The 20,927-nt window shown below is 41.0% G+C and overlaps 1 protein-coding gene across 16 annotated transcripts in view; it reads right to left on the bottom strand.

Annotated features, from left to right (window-relative positions):
- Positions 1 to 20,927, bottom strand: part of Dst (dystonin) — a 489,235-nt gene that overhangs the window by 327,017 nt on the left and 141,291 nt on the right. For 3 of the 16 annotated variants that reach the window (XM_029570113.1, XM_017801475.2, XM_008846514.3), the window contains exon 1: positions 20,717 to 20,807. The exons of 11 other annotated variants lie outside the window; for them this stretch is intronic. In XM_029570113.1, coding sequence (XP_029425973.1) covers positions 20,717 to 20,807 — 91 coding nt within the window. Of the gene's footprint in view, positions 1 to 20,716; positions 20,823 to 20,927 lie in introns of those variants that run through there. 2 more of the 16 variants (XM_017801477.2, XM_029570110.1) reach the window with 1 other exon arrangement.

The raw sequence follows: 20,927 nt of genomic DNA, 5'->3' as shown, positions 1-20,927 counted from the left end.
GATTCTTTCCTAAATGAAGGGCAAAAGGAAAAGCTGAAAACTACTTCCTAAAAATGTTAACCAAGGACTGGAGAGATGGCTCAGAAATTAAGAACATTTGCTGTTCTTCCAGAAGACCCAGGTTCAGGTCCCAGCACCCACACGGTGACTAACAACCATCCATAACTCCAGTTCCAGGGAATCTTGACATCCTCTTTGATCTCCGTGGACACTGCACAATACAGGTGCACTTACACACATGCAGGCAATACACTTACAGACATAAAATAAAAATGATAAAATATTTTTTAAAAAACTTTAAATAAGGAGTACCATTTCTCACTCTAGACAGCTTGTCTCCAGGTAACTTTGCTGATCTCATCAATTTGAATGAAAAGAATTTAAACAGCTCTAAGCCAACTTCATAACTTAAATCAATTCAGAAAATAGCAAAGACTTTCCAAAAAAATCTAAGAATCTTTCCCAGATTGAATTTTTCTTTCTATCTGATAAAGACAAAACGAATTCGTCATATGTATACAAGATATCAATCTATATAGCAATTTATGACTTTGGGTAGAATACTATGGGAAAAAAGTGCTTTGTATAGCCTTAGTATTTTCTTACTTTTTTTTTTTTTACTCAATAGCATAATACAGATTAGCCAAACTTGTCCTATTTTGTTGAGTCAAATGTTACATACTTACAAAAATCATGCCCATTATTCTAAAGGTTTCAGATACATCTCTGGTCTCCATTAGGGAAGATATACCACATGGTATTTTATCACAAAGCTCTAAAATTTTCTGTGGCAGGTAAAACAACATGTCTGTGAAAAACCCAAATCCTAATCCACAGGACTTATGAATGTGCTGCCCTATGCTACTATACATGGCAAAAGGACCTTTGTGAATGTGATTCAGTCAAAGACCTTGCAATGGGACCACTATCCTGGAGTATCCTGGTGGGCCCACTGTAACCATAAGGCTCCTCATAAGAGGAAAGTAAGAGGGTCAGCAGCAGCAAAGACAGGCCACCAGGAGAGGTAGGTAGAAGGGAGGTGGTCGTGAGTCCAGCAACAAGAGTCATTTCAAGAAACAAGAAAAGTCAACCCATAGCATCCAGAAGTAGCATACACCTTATGTAAGCCCATAAGACCCATTTTAGACTTCTGCCTCTACATGTATATGATAATTAATTTGTGTTGTTCCAGCCACTCATTTTTGGTCATTTGTCACAGCAGCAGTAGAAAACTAATAGAATTTCCTTCTAGATAAAACTGCCAGATTTTTAAAAATAAGAGCTATTGCTATTATGAAAGAAACAGAAGGAAGAGGCTAAAAAAAATCAGTATGGAGTCATTAACATGGGCAAAACACTGTTTTGGGGGAGAGGCAGTTCTGAGATAGGGTCTTCCTATAGCCGCAGCTGGCCTAGAACTCACTCAGTAGACCAGGCTAGACTCTATCTCAGAGATCTGCCTGTCTCTGCCTCCCGAGTGCTGAGATTAAAGGTATGCACCACCACATCTAGCAAGCATTTTCATTTTTTAAGAAGACAGGAGGTCTGTGGCACCTTATATTCCTGAGATGAGCAAATGCTATAAATAAGACATTTTTCCTTGAAGAGGTGGCTATCAAATGCTTACCAGACCAACACTGCCTATTAGAGTGAATGTTACAACAAATAATCTCTTTCTCCTTCAGTTTAATTTGTGTGTGTGTGTGTGTGTGTGTGTGTGTGTGTGTGTGTGTTTTAAACAGGGGAAAACATTGGTGGGGTAGGAATAAACCCAAATGTTAGCTGTCTAGACTGACAACCAGAAGTTTCTCTTTCTCATGTGTGTGTTCTGTTTTGTTTTCAGACAGTCTAGGTAAGCCAAACTGTCTTGAACTCTGGATCCTTCTGCCTTGACTTCTGAGTACTAGGATTATCGGTGCACACCCTCATGCCCAGCTAATCTCAGGTTTCTTTTCAGAGCCGTGTCTCTGAAGGATCACATAACTTTGGTTATGCACCAGGCTGTGGCTTTTTGCCTTTTCTACATTGCCAAGGCCCGAGAGATTCAATATTCCTTATAAATAACAAGGCCAAACAGCCAGGGCTCAATATTTAGGCCATTTAATGAATAAAAGCTAAGTGCCACACTCCCATCAAATATAGTCCACACAGCTCCCCAAATTGTTTGGACCTTCTGACATGATTTAACAACCCAAGCCCAAATCAAACAGGCCCATAGTCACTCTAGCTGAAACATAAACATCAACTTTCAAAATAATGGTCAAGTACCCACCTCCCTTCCAAGTGCTCACTATATGTCCTCTGTTAGGACCTAATGGAATACATGCACAGGAAACGTGTTTCAAGAGACCAGTTAAGCATTTCAATTCATGTCAGAATATGGCAGTGTTTGCACAGTTCAGAATGAAGCCTAAGAGGAAGCAGGCTGGAAGGGCCTTCAAGATTGACTTGACTTTGCAGAACCAGGAAGATGAGAAAGTACAGTACACCTCTCTGGGTGATTAAGGCGTGCACAGGCTCAGGGCAGCAAAATCAAGTAGAAAAAAACATTCACCTAGAAAAGAGAACACCTGGGCTACAGTTACAACTCTGATGCTAACAACTTCTATGCACTTAATAGTTTTGAGTCTAATTTTCAGGCATAAAAATGCAGGTACTAAATTATTCAATCTTAGCATTATGACTACTCTATTATATACAAATGTACTATCACCATAATGAGAATCTCTTCCCTCTGCCTGCCCTGCTGTAATAATAGTTATTAAACTGATCCAAATTTAAATACCATATAAAAAGAAATATTAAAGTCAGTGGGGAAATACATGAACAACGTTTTTATTTTCTGACCTAACAGTAAGGTGAATACACACTGTTTCTTCCTGTACTTTTGCCGTGCTCGCTTCAGACCTTCCACAGAATAGAAAAATTATAGTTGTCAGTTAGCTATAACTGTAACAGATAAATTATATATTAAGGACTTTGAAGATCTTTAGTCAACAATTCTATAGCCCACCTAATTATAATAAAAGAAAATCAATGTCAGTTTTATGTTCATAAAAGCCTTTTTCATTTTTAAGAGCAGTGTGCATCTGGGCATGGTAGAGTAGCAAGTACTGGATTTACTCTTCCTCAACTAGCTGAGAATACAGACAAAATTAAAGAAATCACAATTTTTGGACACTGGACAACAGAAAGCATAAATGACCTCTTGGGAAAGGGGAAGCAAGCAAGCTGAGCCTTGCTATTACCCCAGCTGACTAACTGGGGAGTTCCTAGGCTACACAGGGGAAGCGGGGTGAGGACATGGGGAGGGGGGTGACACCAGGTTCTGTCAGGCCAGGGAGCCAGCTCATCTGAGTGTAGACAAGAACATGCCAGACAGAAAAACAAAATCAAAGGAGCCGGGTCTGTCCTTCCACGCTGTGTAAGAAAACTACCTGAAGGCCAAGAAAGAGCTCCCAGAAAGGAGCAGGCAGACTCAACAGAGCAATGTCCCTGAAGAAAAAGGAAAAGCTCACAACAGCAACAATTTCTCAGACCCTTTTACCTTTAAAAGGGAAGAAAAGGAGCAGGAACCTTCCAGATACCTGAGGCTGCTGCGCTTGTGCTGCCCCAAGCGATGCCTAAAGGAGCTAATGGCAAAGGGTCTCCAAATACCACTGTGGGGCAACACTGTGAGTTACCAACAAATGTGTAAAATGTGAAAGCCAGCTTGTCCCTGAACTTGGCACTAAGACCACTTCCCCTCTGAACTGCTACACGGACACTTTCCTGCGGTTCCAGGATTACTTTACTTTTATCTAAATCAAATCTATCGTCTCCTTATAATTTCTCTTGTTATCCACTATGGCTACAGTTCATTTTGCTTGTCTTCCTACATAACGAAATTATGTACCACAAAGCAAGGCAATATGTACCCTCTAAAAATGACAAAAGCTACTTCCCACTGGAACTACTTGGCAGTTTTAGGGTTGCTGACAATTAATTTAGTTACTGAACATGGAGAATATTGTTTAAAAGTGACTTCAGTTAAGAAAATCAATTCAGAATTACTTAAAATCCAAAACCCTGAGCAGAAATTCACTCAATTTATCAAACTGAGTTTATATATACTGAGAATCTGGAGAGATGGCTCAGTGGTTAAGAGCACTGGCTGTTCTTCCAGAAGACCCAGATTTGGTTTCCAACACCCAGATGGCAACTAACAACCACCTAAAACTCCAGTTTCAGGGGATCTGACACCCACTTTTGACTTCTGTGGACACTGCATGACGGGTGCATTTACTATACATGTAGGCAAATCACTCATACACATAAAATAAAAATAAATTTAAAAATTAAATATATGTATTGAACATTATGGTATTAGCAGACATATTTAAAAGACTTATTTTCTCCAGTTTCCCAAACTTCATAAGTATTCGACCCTGAATTCAAGAATACTATTATTAAATATGGAATGCGCTTTCCTCTTCCTTACTGTGCTTCTATGTCATCTCCTAAATTAGGCACTTCCTTTTAATTCTGGAGTGAATTTTAAAGAAATACAAGTCTGCTAAAATCCCTTCATTCTTGCTGGGAAATAAAACTTCATGAGACAGGGTATGGGTGCAGACCCAGAGACCTCGTCAGGCAAAGGGGCACCTTAAGCTGCCCTGGAGGTCTCTTCTACCTGCATGCTCAGCCCTGCCATTGCTTCACAACCATTCTTGTAGGCTTTCCCCCTAACAAACCTTGTGAGATCTAAGAAAATGCAAAATCAGCTTTGTTCATCTTTGTGGGTGTCATGAGTACTCTGAAAATGCTTTATGATTTTTTTAATATATAAATTTAAAAATAAAGTTAGGTAAGAAGCAAAACAAACAGGTACTGTAAGGATGGAATACCCTAGAAACCATTGCCTGACTTATTCAAGCCAGTATCTCTCTACCCACTGAACTCTCAAAAGATAGACTGAAACAGACTTTGGAAAAATTCAAGAGTTGAGGCCATTAACAGATCTCCTCAGCTATAAACAACCACATAAAAACCATAAGGCTGAAAACTGTTTATAAAGGTGCCAGATGGTCCATTTGGTCTATGTCACTTACTACCCACAATGATGCTTACAAATTATCTGTCATATTCACGTGAAGGAGGGCTAGGGAGATGGCTCAGTAGGTCAAGTGGTTGCTATGCAAGTATGAGGATGTGAGTTCAGATCCCCAGCATCTAGGTAAAAGCTGAAGGCTTTTCTGTAACTTCAGGGCTAAGGAACTGGAGACAGGCAGATTCTGAAGTTCAGTGGCTGACCTGCCAGGGAGCTTTGCTGAATTCATGAGTTCCAGGTTCAGTGAGAGACCCTGACTCAAAAACTAAGGTGGCACGGTGGAACAAGACCCCTGGCATCAACCTCTAGCCTCTGCATGCACATACACCTCACAAAGAACCACATAAAGGAATCTCTTCCATATCCAACAGTATTTCATATGCATGTAAATTATAATTTTCTTCTTTTAAGCATCCCACTTTATTTCCAACGGTATTTATTCTATAAATTAAAAAAATATTTGTTTTCAAATGTCAAATATAGCAAGACTGGAGTGAGGGGTCAGTAGTTAAGAGCACTGGCTGCTCTACAGAGAACCAGACTTGGTTTCCAGCACCCACATGGCTGCTAACAACTGTCTCTAACTTCAGTTCCAGGGGATCCAATGCCCTCTTCTGGCATTAATCTATGGGTATAACAATAAGTCATTGGGGAGTCAGTTTAATACTGTAACTATTTGGTAGAAAACTAGCATTGGGCTCTCCCCTATGCCCTGTGACCTGTCTAGCCTCAGATTCCTAGCCTCAGTATCCCAAGCCTGATATCAATGTCAAGTTTGGGCCCCATTCTGTGAAGCAGACCTTAAATCCAATGAAAGAGTGGCTGCTTATTCCCTTAATACCCATGCCACTATTGCAACAGTGAGGATATCTTGCCAGTCTGTTGTTATAGTTCACAGGATTCACTGCTGGGTGGGGCTGATGATTATTTTTTTCTTCCAGCCTATGATGCCTAGAGGGGGCAATGTCCCCCATCATGGGGTAAATGACATTTTTAAAAACCACTGCTTCTAATTTTTTTCTAAAATTCTGTTTCTCCTTAGAATCTCCCACTGTCAAAAACTTGCTACTTGGGGATGGAGAGATGGCTCAGCAGTTAAGAACACTGGCTGTTCATGCAGAAGACCCAGGTTCGATTCCCAGAATCCACATGACAGTTAACAACCATCCGTAACTCCAGTTCCAGGGAATCCAAAACCCTCTTCTGACCTCCACAGGCACCACATAACACAGGTGCACCTACCTACACTCAGGTAACATACTCATAAACATAAAATAAATATAATTTTTAAAAAATTGCTAGTTGTCTCCAACTAATCAGTGAGTGAGTTATACTATAGAAATTTACTTATAAATTCTAAACAACCAACTAGAGAGTCCTTAAAAAATTCAGTCTAAGAGACTGGCAGTATGGCTCAGCAGTAGAGTATTTCTTGTTCTTTGGAAGGAACCAACAATTTTGGTTCCCAGCACCCACATGGGACAGTTGACAACTCCCTGTAACTCCAGCACCAGGGGGTCTGACACCCTCTTCTGGCCTCCACAGACACTGTACTCACATTCATAGACCCACACACAACATACACCTGTGTGTATGTTTTTGTGTGTGTGTATATATAAAACTAAAATAAAATATTTTTAAAATTGTTCAGTTTAACAGAAGGTTAGATAATCTAGACTAATACAAAGTTATACACTTTAATTTTAAAAGTAGGGCATCGAAATTATCAATATACAGTATATACTAATATTTTATAGTAGCTCTAGAATAACTTTCATTTTGGGAGTTTTGGGGATTGTTTCTTTGTTTGTTTTTTGAGTCAGGGTCTCATTGTGTAGTCCTGGCTGGCCTGGAACGCCCTATGTCAACTAGGCTGGCCTAAAACTCACAGAGACCTGCCTGCCTCTGCCTCCTCAATGCTGGTGTTAAATGCATGTGTAACCACACCACACCCCAAAATTATGTTTAACAAATTCTTGCATCAGACACATTCTTATTGGAGACACCCTTTTCAAATTCAATCCTTCCCAAGTATAGACTTAACTGCTACTATCATGTAAGGAACTGGAGAAACGGTGATAGCCAGTTCACATGACTGAACAGAGGAGGAGGAGGGAACAAAGAATATAAGGATTGTGGATAAGGCCCCGAAATATGAAGAATGGAGTCAGGTTACAGTGAACCTTTAAGAGCCTGTCTCCTAACCACCCCAGAAACACCAAGTTATGGATAAGGTCCCCCTCCTTCCATGGCTGTTTTCCACCTTAACCCTCCACGTACCCACACACAACACAGGCCCATCCACCCTTCCACTGCCACGCCTGCATTCTGAAATGTTAGCGTTCAGGTCATACATCATCGTATTCCTCTCCAATCTTCTCTCCCCAGTTCTGATCCACAGCAGAAGGGAAGGTTCCAGATTTCAGAAGGTCCTCAGAGGCTGACCATGGGGAGGGGTGGTCAGTGGCCTGGATCTGTTACCTGAAGCCTGAATCATATTGCTACATGGGAATGGGAAACAGCCATCCTGATTGAAGAGCTACAGCCAAACTTGCTTAGTTCTACAAGGGGGAATATTTTTAATTGCCTGTCATAATTTCAATTTTTAAAAATTTTATGTGTATGAGTGTAAATATCTGCTCTTATGTAAGTGCATCCATGTCATGAAATGCCCATGCAGGACAGAAGAGGGCATTGGATCCCCTGGAACTAGAGTTATGGGAGGTTGTTAGTCACCATGTGGGTGCTGGGATTTGAACCCAGGTCTTCTGCAAGAACAGCCAGTGCTCTTAACTGCTGAGCCATCTCTCCAGCCCATAATTTTAATCTACACTAAACATAATCTATTTCTTAAAGCTCCACAACCCTGAAAGGCCTGCTGCATGCACTTTATCATCATGGTGTCTGAACCACGTGGGCAGCAAATGGACCATGGATGCTGCAGCTCCACTCTCCCTGCAGACTCTCACTGGCATTGATGCTTCTGTCTCCCACCATGCTTTGCCTTTTCCAAGCCTTTTCTTTACTAAATCTCCACTAATTCTTGACTCTTTCATTAGGTAGAGACTGAGATGCAGCCAACAGAAGTACCTCTTCTGTCCACCAAAAAGGAGGGAAAGAGACAGAATAACAGCGTTGAGAGCATGTAAGGATGGGCCATGATTACTTACAGGAATAACTGGCCAACAGGCCAGAATTCTAGTCTCCAGACAGACATTCAATTCAGACTGATACCATGCAAAAAAGTGTCTCACTCAGTCTTTGCCTTTATGCTGAGCCATGATTAAAAGTTATTTCTCTAGTGTATGTATTGTAAAACAGTATTCCTTAAAATGGAGCATAGGGGCTGGAGAGATGGCTCAGTGGTTAAGAACACTGCTTGTTCTTGCAAAAGACCTGGGTATATTCCCAGCGCCCACATGGCAGCTAACAACTGTCCGAAACTCCAGACCCAGGGGATCTGACAGTCTCTTGTGACCGCCACAGGCATTGCACGACACAGGTGCACTTACCTACGTGCAGGCAATACACGCATACACATAAAATAAAAATAATAATTTTTTTTAAAGGGAGCATAAAATTTCCTGTTCATGGGCTGGAGAAATGGCTTAGCAGTTGAGCATGTGGCATTACTATGCTGACATTACGATCACCTGAAAAAATAGCCTAACTCTTAAATTTAGTTTTAAAGAGTGGGCTGGAATTTGGAGGACACTCGTTCCCCTAGAGATCTCTTGGAACCATCTTACTCTTGGAACTACTCAGATGGAACTGTCTCTGGAATTCTGAAACTGTTTCTGGAACTCTGCCCTAGAGTTCCTGACCTGGCCCTGCCCATAATTTTATACAAAATGGTTTCTCCAGCTTCAACTGGGGAAGTATATGCTTTAGCTCCACCCTCATCTTAACAGACCATTCAGCTTTTTCATCCCCAGATCCACAAAACATCATTTACCCAAGGTCACGGGTCCTTTCCAATCTCCACTATGTGCAATGGAGATGCGTGTGCTTACTTTCGGTGCTTTGATATGTCTATCCTCAAGCGTACCCACATTCATCCATTATCTTTTTGGGTGGAGTACCAAACTGAAGTTCTCAAGAAACTAGATCAGGTGCTGAGGTCACAAGACACAAGAGTATATGGGTTTGCTAGGGTTAATTAAAAAATCATTAGTTCAGACTATGTCCATTTCTAAAAATTTTTTCTATTATTTTATATGTTCGAGTGTATTGCCTGCATGTATGTAAGTGCACTCATGTAGTGCAATGCCCACAGAGGCCAGAAGAAAGCATTGGATCCCCTGGAACTGGAGTTACAGGTGGTTGTTAGCCACCAAGTGGATGCTGGGATTCGAACCCAGGTCCTCTGAAGGAGCACCTAGTGCTCTTAACCACTAAGCTATTTCTCCAGTCCCAGACTATGTCCATTTTATAAAAGTCATTCCCCACAAAAGAGCACTTGCTGTTCTTGCAGATGATCCACATTCGGTTACCAGCACCCACAAGGGGCAGCTCACAACTACCTGTAAGTCCAGATCCAGGGGATCCAACACTCTCCTGGCCCTTGAAGGTACCTGCACAAATATACACATACATACACAAATAAAAATGAACCTTAACAACAACAAATTATATTTAGGAGGATTTAAACATGATCAAAATACATTGCATGAAATGCTCCAATCAATACAATTTTTTTTAATTTAAAGAAAAAGCCGGGCATGGTGGCACATGCTTTTAATTCCAGCACATAGGAGGGAGAGGCAGGTGGATCTGATCAAAGCCAATTTGGCCTACATAGTGAATTCCAGGTCAGCTGAGGTTACAGGGAGATTTGTTTGGTTTTATTAAAATACTGACTAAAACACTGAGGCATTATTTTTCCTATAGTGCAACAGTGAAGTATAAGCTCATACTGTCCAAATTAAATGAGGGAGAAAACCTCTGCCTACAACATCTAGCCACACCAGACAACACAAAGCCTCCTCCTCCCCACAGAAATTCTACCCTGCTTCAAAGGTCAGCCCCGCTTATGAGACCTCTGGATTCTAAGATCCCATTCTGCCTGGTGTAGACCTGGTCCCTTCCTCACAAACTCTGTGGTCTCCCATCTGGAGGTTCTGGTTCCTTTGCACAGTTTTTAAGTTTACAATCACTAAGTAACTAGAATTAAACTACAGGTTCCAATTTGTAGAACAGCTCTCCTCCCAGCTACAAATACTTTGTCCCTTCCCATATTTTCTATGGAAATAACCAAGGAAAAAATATAATGGGGCTGCAGGAGGGGGTATATTATATGGTAGTATGTTTAACTGAAGCATATAATAGATTAACTGCTGATCAGAATTAGGAGAAAAGTTGGAAACAATGCTCGTTGAATGTTCTCAAAGGAATACCAATTATAAAAGTGACTATATTTATTGTTGCATTTTACTTTTATTGAAATACAAATTTAAATCTCTGTGCAATTTTTAAATGTAATGGGATAGGCATTGGGTACACAGTTATTTTCCCACAAAATAGCTACATTCTCCTTGTATCTTAATTCTTGTAACTTCTTTTTGTTTTTAGTTTTTCTTTAGAAACAGGGTCTCACCACTATCTAGTCCAGGCTGGACTCAGACTTGGGATCCTTTGGCCTTAGCCTCTAGAGTATGGGGACTATAGGCATGGACCAGCATGTCTGCACCATTTAGGCTCCTCCAGCCTTGTTTATACAACAGTCAAAGGAAAAGAATAAAGATTACAAAGTACCTATGATAACTAAGTTGTTATAACGTCTGAGATCACTGAAGGACATTCAAGCAACACTGAAAAATGCCTTCAATAAACATAAGCCTGGGCATAAAATTCATACTGATTGCAAAATCAAATCCTAGAGATAATGAAATGGCATGGGTAAGGGCACTTGATTTCAATCCTAGAACCCATATGGTTAGAAGGAGAGAACTGACTCCCACTAGTTGTCCTCTGATCTTTACATGTATGCTGTAAGAACATATAATAATTAATGTTAAAGGATTAAAATCAAATCCAAACTGGCTCAGTTTGTTATATACTAAGTATTTTCAATAATCTCTCATTTGTTACTATGGTGAAGATCACAAAAATGAACAACCAAATATTGCTTTAATCATTCATCCTTTTTATGGTAGCTGCAACACTGATAAATACTTAGGGGCTGAGGATCTAAAATATGCTATGGGAAAATATCGTAATTTTCTCTAACTCAAATCATATCTTAAAAATAAACATGTTTACATAAAAGCATTATCAACTGTAAGGGGCAATAGCATAAAATACTGGGTTCTTATGACTGTATTATACACATATCTGAGCTATAATTTAATTACTGTAATAAAAAAATTCCAAAAAATCGAAACAAGCTCTTTTCCATCTAACCCTACTGATTATATTTTTAAAACAATAAATCAGTATCCTGAGAGTTTAACGTTCACATGTTTTACAGGACGTGGACTACTAATTTCAGTCTACCCTTAAAATAGAAGAGTTCAACTAATTTTAGACTCAAGTGTTATAAAGCATCATAGCTGCCAACTAACTGGATATATGAACTGCTGCAGCAGCATATGCAGATACCAGAGCAAACAGTCAGGTCGCTGAGCTCTGAATCCCACACACTCTCTCTGAAGTAGGCACTATACTCAGTGTACTTAGCCAAATCATAGTACATAATATACAGAAGACTGTGACCACATGAAAGGATAGCCAGGCACTTTTTTACTTTAAAAAAAACATCTATGTAACAGTCATTCAAAGATAGCAAAGGAGGCTATGGAGATGGCTCCGAGGATAAGAGCACTTGATACGCAATGAAAAGGACCTGAATTCAAATCCACAGCACCTATGTAAGAAGCTATGAGTGGCCTTTAACAAAAACAAAGCAAAATGAGGGAGGGCTGGAGAGATGGCTCATCAGTTAGAGCACTTGCTGCTCTTCAGAAGACTCAGGTTTGGTTCCCAACACCCACAAGGTGGCTAATAACCATCCATAGCTCCAGTTCCAGGAGATCTGAATCCCTCTTCTGGCCTCCATGGGTATTGTACAACATGGAGGCAAAACACTCATACACATAAAATAAAAAGTAATTAACTGATTAGAAAAAAAAAAACAAAGCAGTGTTGTGGGTTGCAGAGACAGGAGGATCACTGAGGCTTACTGCCTGTCAGCCTAGTTCCAGGTACAATAAGAGAATAAGGCAAGAGTCATAGAACAGAACACCCAACATCCTCTTGTGCTCCCTGTATGGACACCCTCCTGCACTCATATACATACACATACAAAGAGAGACTAAACAATGACATCGAAAAGAGGTAGTGATATAAGAAGGTTATGGACCATTTTCAAAAACATGCGTCTCTAAGGATGCATATCCAAAGTAAGTACAAAGATCCCCTTAAAAAGTCAACAAAGGGGGCTGGAGAGATGACTCAACGGTTGAGAGCAATGACTGCTCTTGTAGAGGACCTGGACTCAATTCCCAGCACCCACATGATGGCTACAAACCATCTGCTCCAGTTCCAGAGGAATCCGAAGCCCTCTTCTGACCTCTGCAGCATTGCATGACACGGGTGCACTCACATACATGCCAGCAATACACTCATACACGTAAAATAAAAAAAATAAATAAAATATTTAAAGAGTCAACAAGGGGGTTGGGGATTTAGCTCAGCGGTAGAGTGCTTGCCTAGCAAGCACAAGGCCCTGGGTTTGGTCCTCAGCGCCAGGAAAAATAAAAAGATAAAAAGTCAACAAGAAGAAAATAAAAATAACCAAATAAAAAGTGAAGGCTGGGTGGGGGTGCAGCTCAGTGACAGAGAATCTGACTAGCACATTCAAGTGCCTGAGCTGAGTCTGATCTTGCTTTCTTACACACCAAAAAAGGCAGCAAAAGATCTGAATGGACACATCATCAAAGAAGATATACAAAAAGCAAATAAGCCAGGTGTGGTGGTGCACACCTTTAATCCCAGCACTCGGGAGGCAGGTGGGTCTCTGTGAGATTGAGGCCAGCCTGGTCTACATAGTGAGTTTCAGGCCAGTTGAGGCTACAGAGAGACCCTATCTCAAAAAGACAAACAACTGTGAATTAAAAGAACAATGAACACAGCTGAAGCATGAAGCAGTGTATTAGTTCACTTTCTATTCCTATGATAAACACTAACCAAAACCAACTCAGGAAGGGGGTTTATTTCACCTTACAGTTTACAATCCATCATGGAAGAAAGTCAGGGCAGGAACTCAAGGCAGGAATCTGGAGGTCAGAGTTGAAGCATAGATGCGCTGGATAGCTTTTATGTCAACTTGACACACCTGGGTAGAGGGAGCCTCAATTGGGGAATTGCCTCCATTGGTCTGGGCTTCTTCTTGATTGCTGAGTGATGTGGGAGGGCCCAGCCCACTGTGGGTGGTGCCTGGGCTGGTAGGCCTGTGTTGCATAAGAAAGTAGGCTGAGCAGGGGCCAGGGGAGCAAGTCAGTAAGCAGTGACCCTCCATGGCCTGTGCATCAGCTCCTTCCTCCAGGTTCTTGCCCTGAGTTCCTACCTTGGGCTTCCTGATGAACTGTGACCTTGGAGATGTAAGACAAATAAACCCTTTCCTCCCCAAGTTGGTAGTGGTCAGAGTGTTTTATCACAGCAATAGAGAAACAAGCTAGAACAACAGAGCATGGAAGAACCCTGCTTACTGACTCACTCCCTTGGCCTGTGCTTAGCCTGCTTTCTTATACAACCCAGAACCACCTGCCCAGGGGTGGCACTGCCCACAGTGGGCTGGGCCCTCCCACATCATTCAACAACCAAGAAAATGTCCCACAGACATGCCCACAAGCCAATAGGATGGAGCAATCCCCCAATTGAGGTTCCCTCTCTCAGCAGTGTCAAGTTGACAACCAAAGCCAACCAATACAAATAATGACAGCACTGTCATGGTTTGAACGTCCTCCCACTGAGGTTTCATTCTTCAATGCAGCAGAGCCAGCAGGCACAGCCCTTGTAGGTGAGTAGGCCAAGGGGGTACCACGTGGGATGGGATTAGTTATGAGAATAGGTTGTTACAGTGAGCTGGGCACCTCTCCCATTCTCTCTCGCACAAGTTCTCCCTTCCTGCCTCTCTGCCATAGCTGAGGCAGCATGGGGGCCCTCATCAGAAAGGGCCCAGATGTGCCTACCTCAACCTAGTTAGAACAATGAACAAAAATAAACTTCTTTTCTTTATAAATTAGCCAGTCTTCTGAATTGTTAGAGCAAACGCAAAATGGATTAAGACAAGAACCAAATGCTGACCAAAGCTTGAAAAACAGAATTCCATTCTCTCGCTGCTGGTGGAATAGAAAATGGGACAACCACTTTAGAAGAAAAGTAGCAGTTTCTTAGAAAGCTAAACTAATAACTTAAGATCCACTAATTTCATTCCTTTATTCAAAGGAATTGAAAAATTATGTCCACACAAAACCACACCTACAAATGTTTATAGTAGCTTTCTAAAGGATGACAAAAAAAAAAAAAAGGACAAGCAAGACACGCCCCCCCCCATTCCATGTGGTGCACTGGAGAATGAACTGGTACTCAGTAGTAAAGAGATGTGTTTAAGTCATAAAAGGACATGGAGTGCATGCCAGGCATGGCTACCCACACCTTCCATCCCAGTGCAGAGGAGACTTAGGATGGAGAAGGAAGAGTTTGAGGCCAGCTCAGGTTACATCACAAGTTCCAAGACAGCCTGATCTACATACTGAAATCCTGTCTTCAAAAACAAAAAATAAGAAGACACAAGAACATCACTAAGTGAAAGAAACCAGTGTGAAGAGATGCGCCATAGGATTCCAATCACATAAAATTCCAGAAGAGGCAAAACCAGAGAAAGAGAAACAAGACCACTGACCCATCTCTCCAGCCCCATACCACACATGAGTTTTAAATAGAAAACCAATTCTGTGTGGTACTTTAATGATAGACACATTACATAACTGTCCCACAGAACTATACAACAGAATGAAATTTACTGTGAACCATTGATCTTGGTTAATAATAACATATTAGTACTAGCTCATCAATTATAACAAATGGACTCATACCCATCAGGAGAGTAAATTCTGGGAGAAGGGAGGCAGTATATAGGAACTCTGTATTTTCTACTCCAGTTTTTCCTTAAACCTAAATCTGCTCTAAAAAATAAGACTGACAAAATAAGTCGCTGGCCCTCAATGAGCCAGAAGACTTTAATTCTTATGTATATTTCACTCACTTCTCTACTGCTCAGAATATTTCACATGCCCTATTTTACCTTTCCTGCTGAGTTAATAAAGTGGGATAAATAAGCTACAAAGGATTATTTCATACCCAAAAATCAAGAAGACAAACATGATGATATTGGCCATGGGTAAGTATGGAATACAGGAACATGTTTTTAATGCCCTGTGACAACAGTATCTTTGTACAACGTCTTTAATATTAGGCTCCACTGGCAAATATATTCTCCCACTAGGAAAAGGACTTTGTTGAGTCTCTTTACATATCTAGGAAGCACCTCAGACATGTATCAAAGCCGCTACATGCACTGTTAACATCTACCAGAATGTAATTCTTTTCAATGATTCGTCAATCTAAATATATACTAGAAACATCAAAGCTCATATTAAAATTTTATTTCCATTTGTAGATAGCTAACAACTAAATTTTATAATTCAGAAAATAAATCTAATATTCAAGCTCTAAAATCTTAGTGTTTTAATTGAAATAATTTCTATGGATTTTTAAAAAACCAATTTTTATGTCATGCATCCATTTAATTCTAGATTTAATCCTAATCAGATTCCCAATAAAACATTCCCATAAAAATATTTTTGCACATCTACTTGTCAATATATGACACTCAAAATACACATTTTATGTCAAATATATACTCAAAACTCAGATGTAACTGTTACCACCGACAAGCCAAACAATTTCAGGAGAATTAACTTCGCTGACCCTCAGTTTTCATGCTCATAAAGTGGCAGTGGTTGTTAAGTGAGCTGTGAAAATTAGAAATTCAAAACCTTCTAATTTAAAAACCATTATAACCTTAACCTGTCTCCTTTCCCTCCCTTCTGCCCAATGCTCACCACTTTCCTAATAGGAATGAAAGCCAAACTGTGGTCCTGGGTATGGCATTCAAGCCCATCTCCAATCTGACCCAACATAACCCTCCATCATTCATTCTCTTCGCCATGGACTACATGGTCACACTAGTGACATGGGACAGTCAGGATAGTCTCCCCACCTAATTTTCCTAGCTAACAAAAACTAATTTGACCCTAAACACAAAGCTTTCCCTATAGCACATAACCCAAGTTGATTTATTAGCTTCCTTTCTAGGACACACAAAAGTAGGGTAGAAAACATCAGCAAATAAAACTGTGTCCCAAAGGGGCTGAGGAGACAGTTCAGTGGGGTAAAGTGTTTGCCATGAGAGCATGAAAACCTGATTTTAGTTCCTAGCACCCACATAAAAAGCTCTACCCCAGCCAGACATAGTCGTTCACACCTTTAATCCCAGCACTGGGGAGGCAGAGGTAGGTGGATCACTATGAGATCCGAGGGCAACCTGGTCTACATAGCAAGTTCCAACCCTGTCTCCCAGAGAGGGAGACCCTGCTCAAAAAACATAGCAAAACAAACAAACAAAAAGCCTAGCCCAGCATGTGTCTGTAATCCTAGCCCAGCATGTGTCTGTAATCCCAGCACTCCGGGGTGGGGGGTGATGGGAGGTGGGGTGAAGACAGGTGGATTCCCCATAGCTTGCTGACCAGTAAATCAGCCTAGCTGAATACAAGCACTCCGAGATATTCCTATAAGAAAATGTCTCACAAATTAGGTGAACAGTACCTGAGGATGGCATCTGAGGTTGACCTCCAGCCTCCACACACATGCCTACCCACACCTGTGCACACAAACACCCTCCTCCCCTCAATGAAAAGAAGAATCCAAGCCAGGCATAGTGGGCACGCCTTTAATCCCAGCACTCAAGAGGCAATGGCAGAGGGATCTCTGCAAGACTGAGGCCAGTCTGGTCTACATAGTGAGTTCCAGGCCAGCTGAGACTACAAGGAGGCCCTGTCTCAAAAAGATAATAATGATAACAATAATAATAATAATTAATAATCCAAGAGAGGAGGGGGAAAAGTACTGTTTGCCTGGTCACTTGGAGAAGCAATGCCTGAAAGTCCTCTTTGAAAGCAGGAAGAATATAATCACAGAATTACTAAGAGCTGAGAAATGGGCACAGAAGTCTCTGTTTTGTCTTCAGAACCACTACAGAGAGAGGCATCCATGTGACAGAAGCACTTGGGTTCTTTTTAATTCATATGAAATCATAGGTGTTCTAAACTGAAAATCGTCTTCTCACTTTTGCTTATGGGTTAAGAGAATCGGGTGACTGTGCTACGTTCTCGCCATGTCTATACTCAGACACAGAACCAAAACAAAATGGAGCAGACAGTCTGGATACTCCATCTGTGTACCGCCTCCACAGCCTCAGATGTTTTCCTAAGCTCCAATGTCATCATGAGGCTTTGGTCAAACACTACAGCTCCCCACAACGCCAAGCTCTCGGGACCCACCAGACCCAAAGGCAGAAAGACAAAAGCTTCATTGCCTTACTACAAAATAACAAAACAATAACTGTTCTCATCACTCCTCCTTACAGTCACCGCCTAAATAACACTGTTGGGCCAGAAAACTAGCATCACCAAACTGACACATTTAAATGAACGAACCTGAATGTTTTAAGATGCATAAGGAATTTTTAGCAATACTATGGATAAGTAACCAATTCATCCATGAGCTTTCACAGAGTATAGTGTTTCCATGATAGCTGTTTGGGGACAACAAATTTCCAGATCAATGGAAGAATCACCATTTTGTTGGATGAAGAAAAGTTATCATTTCTCAAATTCATTCTAAAATATACAGAACAGGAGATGGCAAGATGGTTCCACTGGTAAAAGCACTTGTTCTTGAAGACCTGACAACCTGAGTTCCATCCCCAGATGAAGCAGAGCACACCTGTAATCCCTGCACTCCTGTGGCAAGATGGGAAGAGAGACAGGATAACTGCCCAGAAACTCAATAGGACAGCTAACCTGAAGTACACTGCACAGCAGAAATAAGAGAGACCCTGACCCAACAAGGTAGAAGGCAAGAACTGGCTTTGAGATTTGCATGCATGCCCCCTTCTTTGTAGCAAGCAACTTCTTCCGTGCTAATCTAATTCAGTAGACAGTTGTCTATTTTTACTCAAATCTGAAGAACCAAAGCTTCACACAAGAATAACCACACCATTAAAAATTAGGGCTCACTTACCACTATTCTTTTTGTCTACTTTTGCCCTGTGTGAGACCTTCCCAGGCTGTCTGAGGACTAGGCCTAACAAAACTCTCAACTTCCAAAGTTAATACTCATAGATTATTGCAGTTCTACATTTTGACGACAGGCCGATTTCCAATTCGCTCCACTTACACTACTCAGCAGCTGAGCAACCCAGACACGGTCCAGATGAGTGAGAAGATATTCGGTAACCAAGGACTGTCAGAAATCAAAATTAAAATAACCTCTCTTCAAACAGGAACATAAAATATGTTGAACAATGCATGATTTCAGAAAACTGTTCTCTGAAAGTTTAACAAACTGGCACTCCCTATTTAAAGCAGACAATTCTTTTCTGATTAGATCAGCCCCTATAGCGAGTCACTGGGATAATAAGCACTGTAGTGAAGTCATCGTATTGGACACCGATGGGAAATCAAAACTGGCTTCAAAACACATCAGGAAACAATGGGTTCTCCGGGTCTCCAGCTTTTCATTGAATACACTGGCCAACAAGCTTCTTTTCCTTTCCAGGGCTAAATGAAATATAGAACATCTGTACAGCCCAGTGCAATTTGATGACCTAAGCGTTTCAAAACCACAAAGAAAATATGGGAACTACCCCTCACTTCTTTCAGTGAAATCTTGGGCAAAATGTCTAAAGAAGTCTATTTAAGCACAAAACTGACAACGGCAGTAAGGGCAGGATTAAAATGACATGAAGTGAGAAGCAGAGTGGCTACAGATCCCTAATTTTCTGCTTTACTTAGGACAAATAAAGACAAGCTTTGAAACAATGTCTGCTTCTTCAAGACTTCAAAAATCAGTATTACAGTTATTCCTGCTTTCAGTCACCTAGGTTACCCACCTATCACTGATGCTGAATGCAACAAAGAAATTATACAGCTATAATTTTTTCAAAAGTATAAAACATATATATTGTAGATCCTTTGATTTTTTTCTGAATTTATAGTTGGAAAGCATACAGTGCAATTTCTTATTTTTAACATTCTAGAGACAAGTGAGTAAGAACCTTATTTTAAGATGGAAAGACAGAAGCATATCTTAATACATTATACACACACAAACAAATGCCACAAATATGAGTTAGCTCAAAATATGACTGCACTTGCTCAGAGCTGTGTTATTCACAATAGAGCCTGGGCACAAAGGAATTCCAGCTGTGCTGTTTAAAAACTTCCATGTGGACTCTACAGATCTCGGTTACAAAATATAGTCTAGGAAGGGATAAAATGGAATTGTGGACAGACCTTAAGCTTGAGATAACTGTGTTATTCAGTTTTGGATTTTATATTTCTAATTTGTTCTAACAGGAAAATACATGCATTTTACTCAACCATATAATCTCATTCAATTAACAGAAATCGAGTTACTAAATCCAAAGCAAATATTCAAAAGATGCATTTAGGTCCAACATATGAAACAGACCACTGTCTTTTATATGTATTTGTGAGCCCTCTTCACAAATACATGGGTGTGTAGTGTTTCTGCAGTCACAAAGGTAAGTCAGTACATACACACTTAAAATACATTTGAAGATACAGAAAGAACCACTGTGAGAAAGTGCGGTTTCTATTTTGCCTAATATATTTAACTTTAAAGTCAAAGCAAACTTAATACTTAGATAACCATATTTATGTAGCTGGCACAGAAATTTCTAAACCTAAATGATTAGCAGAAAAGCATCTCAAAATGACTTCTTTACATGGAAATTTACAACCAACTCACAAAAGTATTTAGCATGTTATAAAATAATTTTCTGCTACATCAGAGTAGGTATATAATATAGTCACGAACGATAAACTTTTTAAAATAAGCACAAATTTTCAAGAAAAATTATGTAGTAATGATGTATTCAATAACACAAGCCTACGCCAGGCTGGAGCAGCGAGGCTTTGGAAATCTCATGGAGAAGTAATGGTATCCACCCTCCCAGGAAGAATTATGGTAATGCTTAGTGCTTAAGAGCTTTTACAGAAGGAGAAAACGCAGTGTGCTTCTTGGAAACCGACCTCCCTCCCCCTCCATTCCACCGCCTACCCAAGGGCGTCTCCAAACCCTCGACCACCCCAGCCCTGCTTTGGGGTACTGAATCCCATCCAAAAGCACCTTGTCGGTTTCCAGGGCTGCTTCAGACACCTGTTTACTTGTGCCCACGCACTGGTGGCCCTGGTTAAGGAGAGGTAGCGGTCACCCAGCTGTCACTAACCACGCAGCCAAGCGCAGGGGGCCACATACCTTTGTACCTCTCCAGGACATCCTCATAGGCCTGGAGATACTCTTGCTCCTCCACGTACAGGTAGGCAGCGGGGGAGAGGTACCCAGCCATGCCGAAGTTCAGGGAGGCCGGCGGATGCCCTTGGCCCCGGGGCCAGGCTAGGGGGCGTCAGCACGCCACAGCCCGGGGCTGCAGGAGGATGGCGCGGAGGGCTGGGCGCGGGCTCCCGCC

The sequence above is a fragment of the Nannospalax galili genome, unplaced genomic scaffold (assembly GCF_000622305.1).
Source record: "Nannospalax galili isolate Female #2095 unplaced genomic scaffold, S.galili_v1.0 scaffold582, whole genome shotgun sequence".
NCBI classification, from domain to species: domain Eukaryota; kingdom Metazoa; phylum Chordata; class Mammalia; order Rodentia; family Spalacidae; genus Nannospalax; species Nannospalax galili.
Note: the sequence above shows the minus strand (reverse complement) of the source record. Positions and strands in the feature narration are given on the sequence as shown.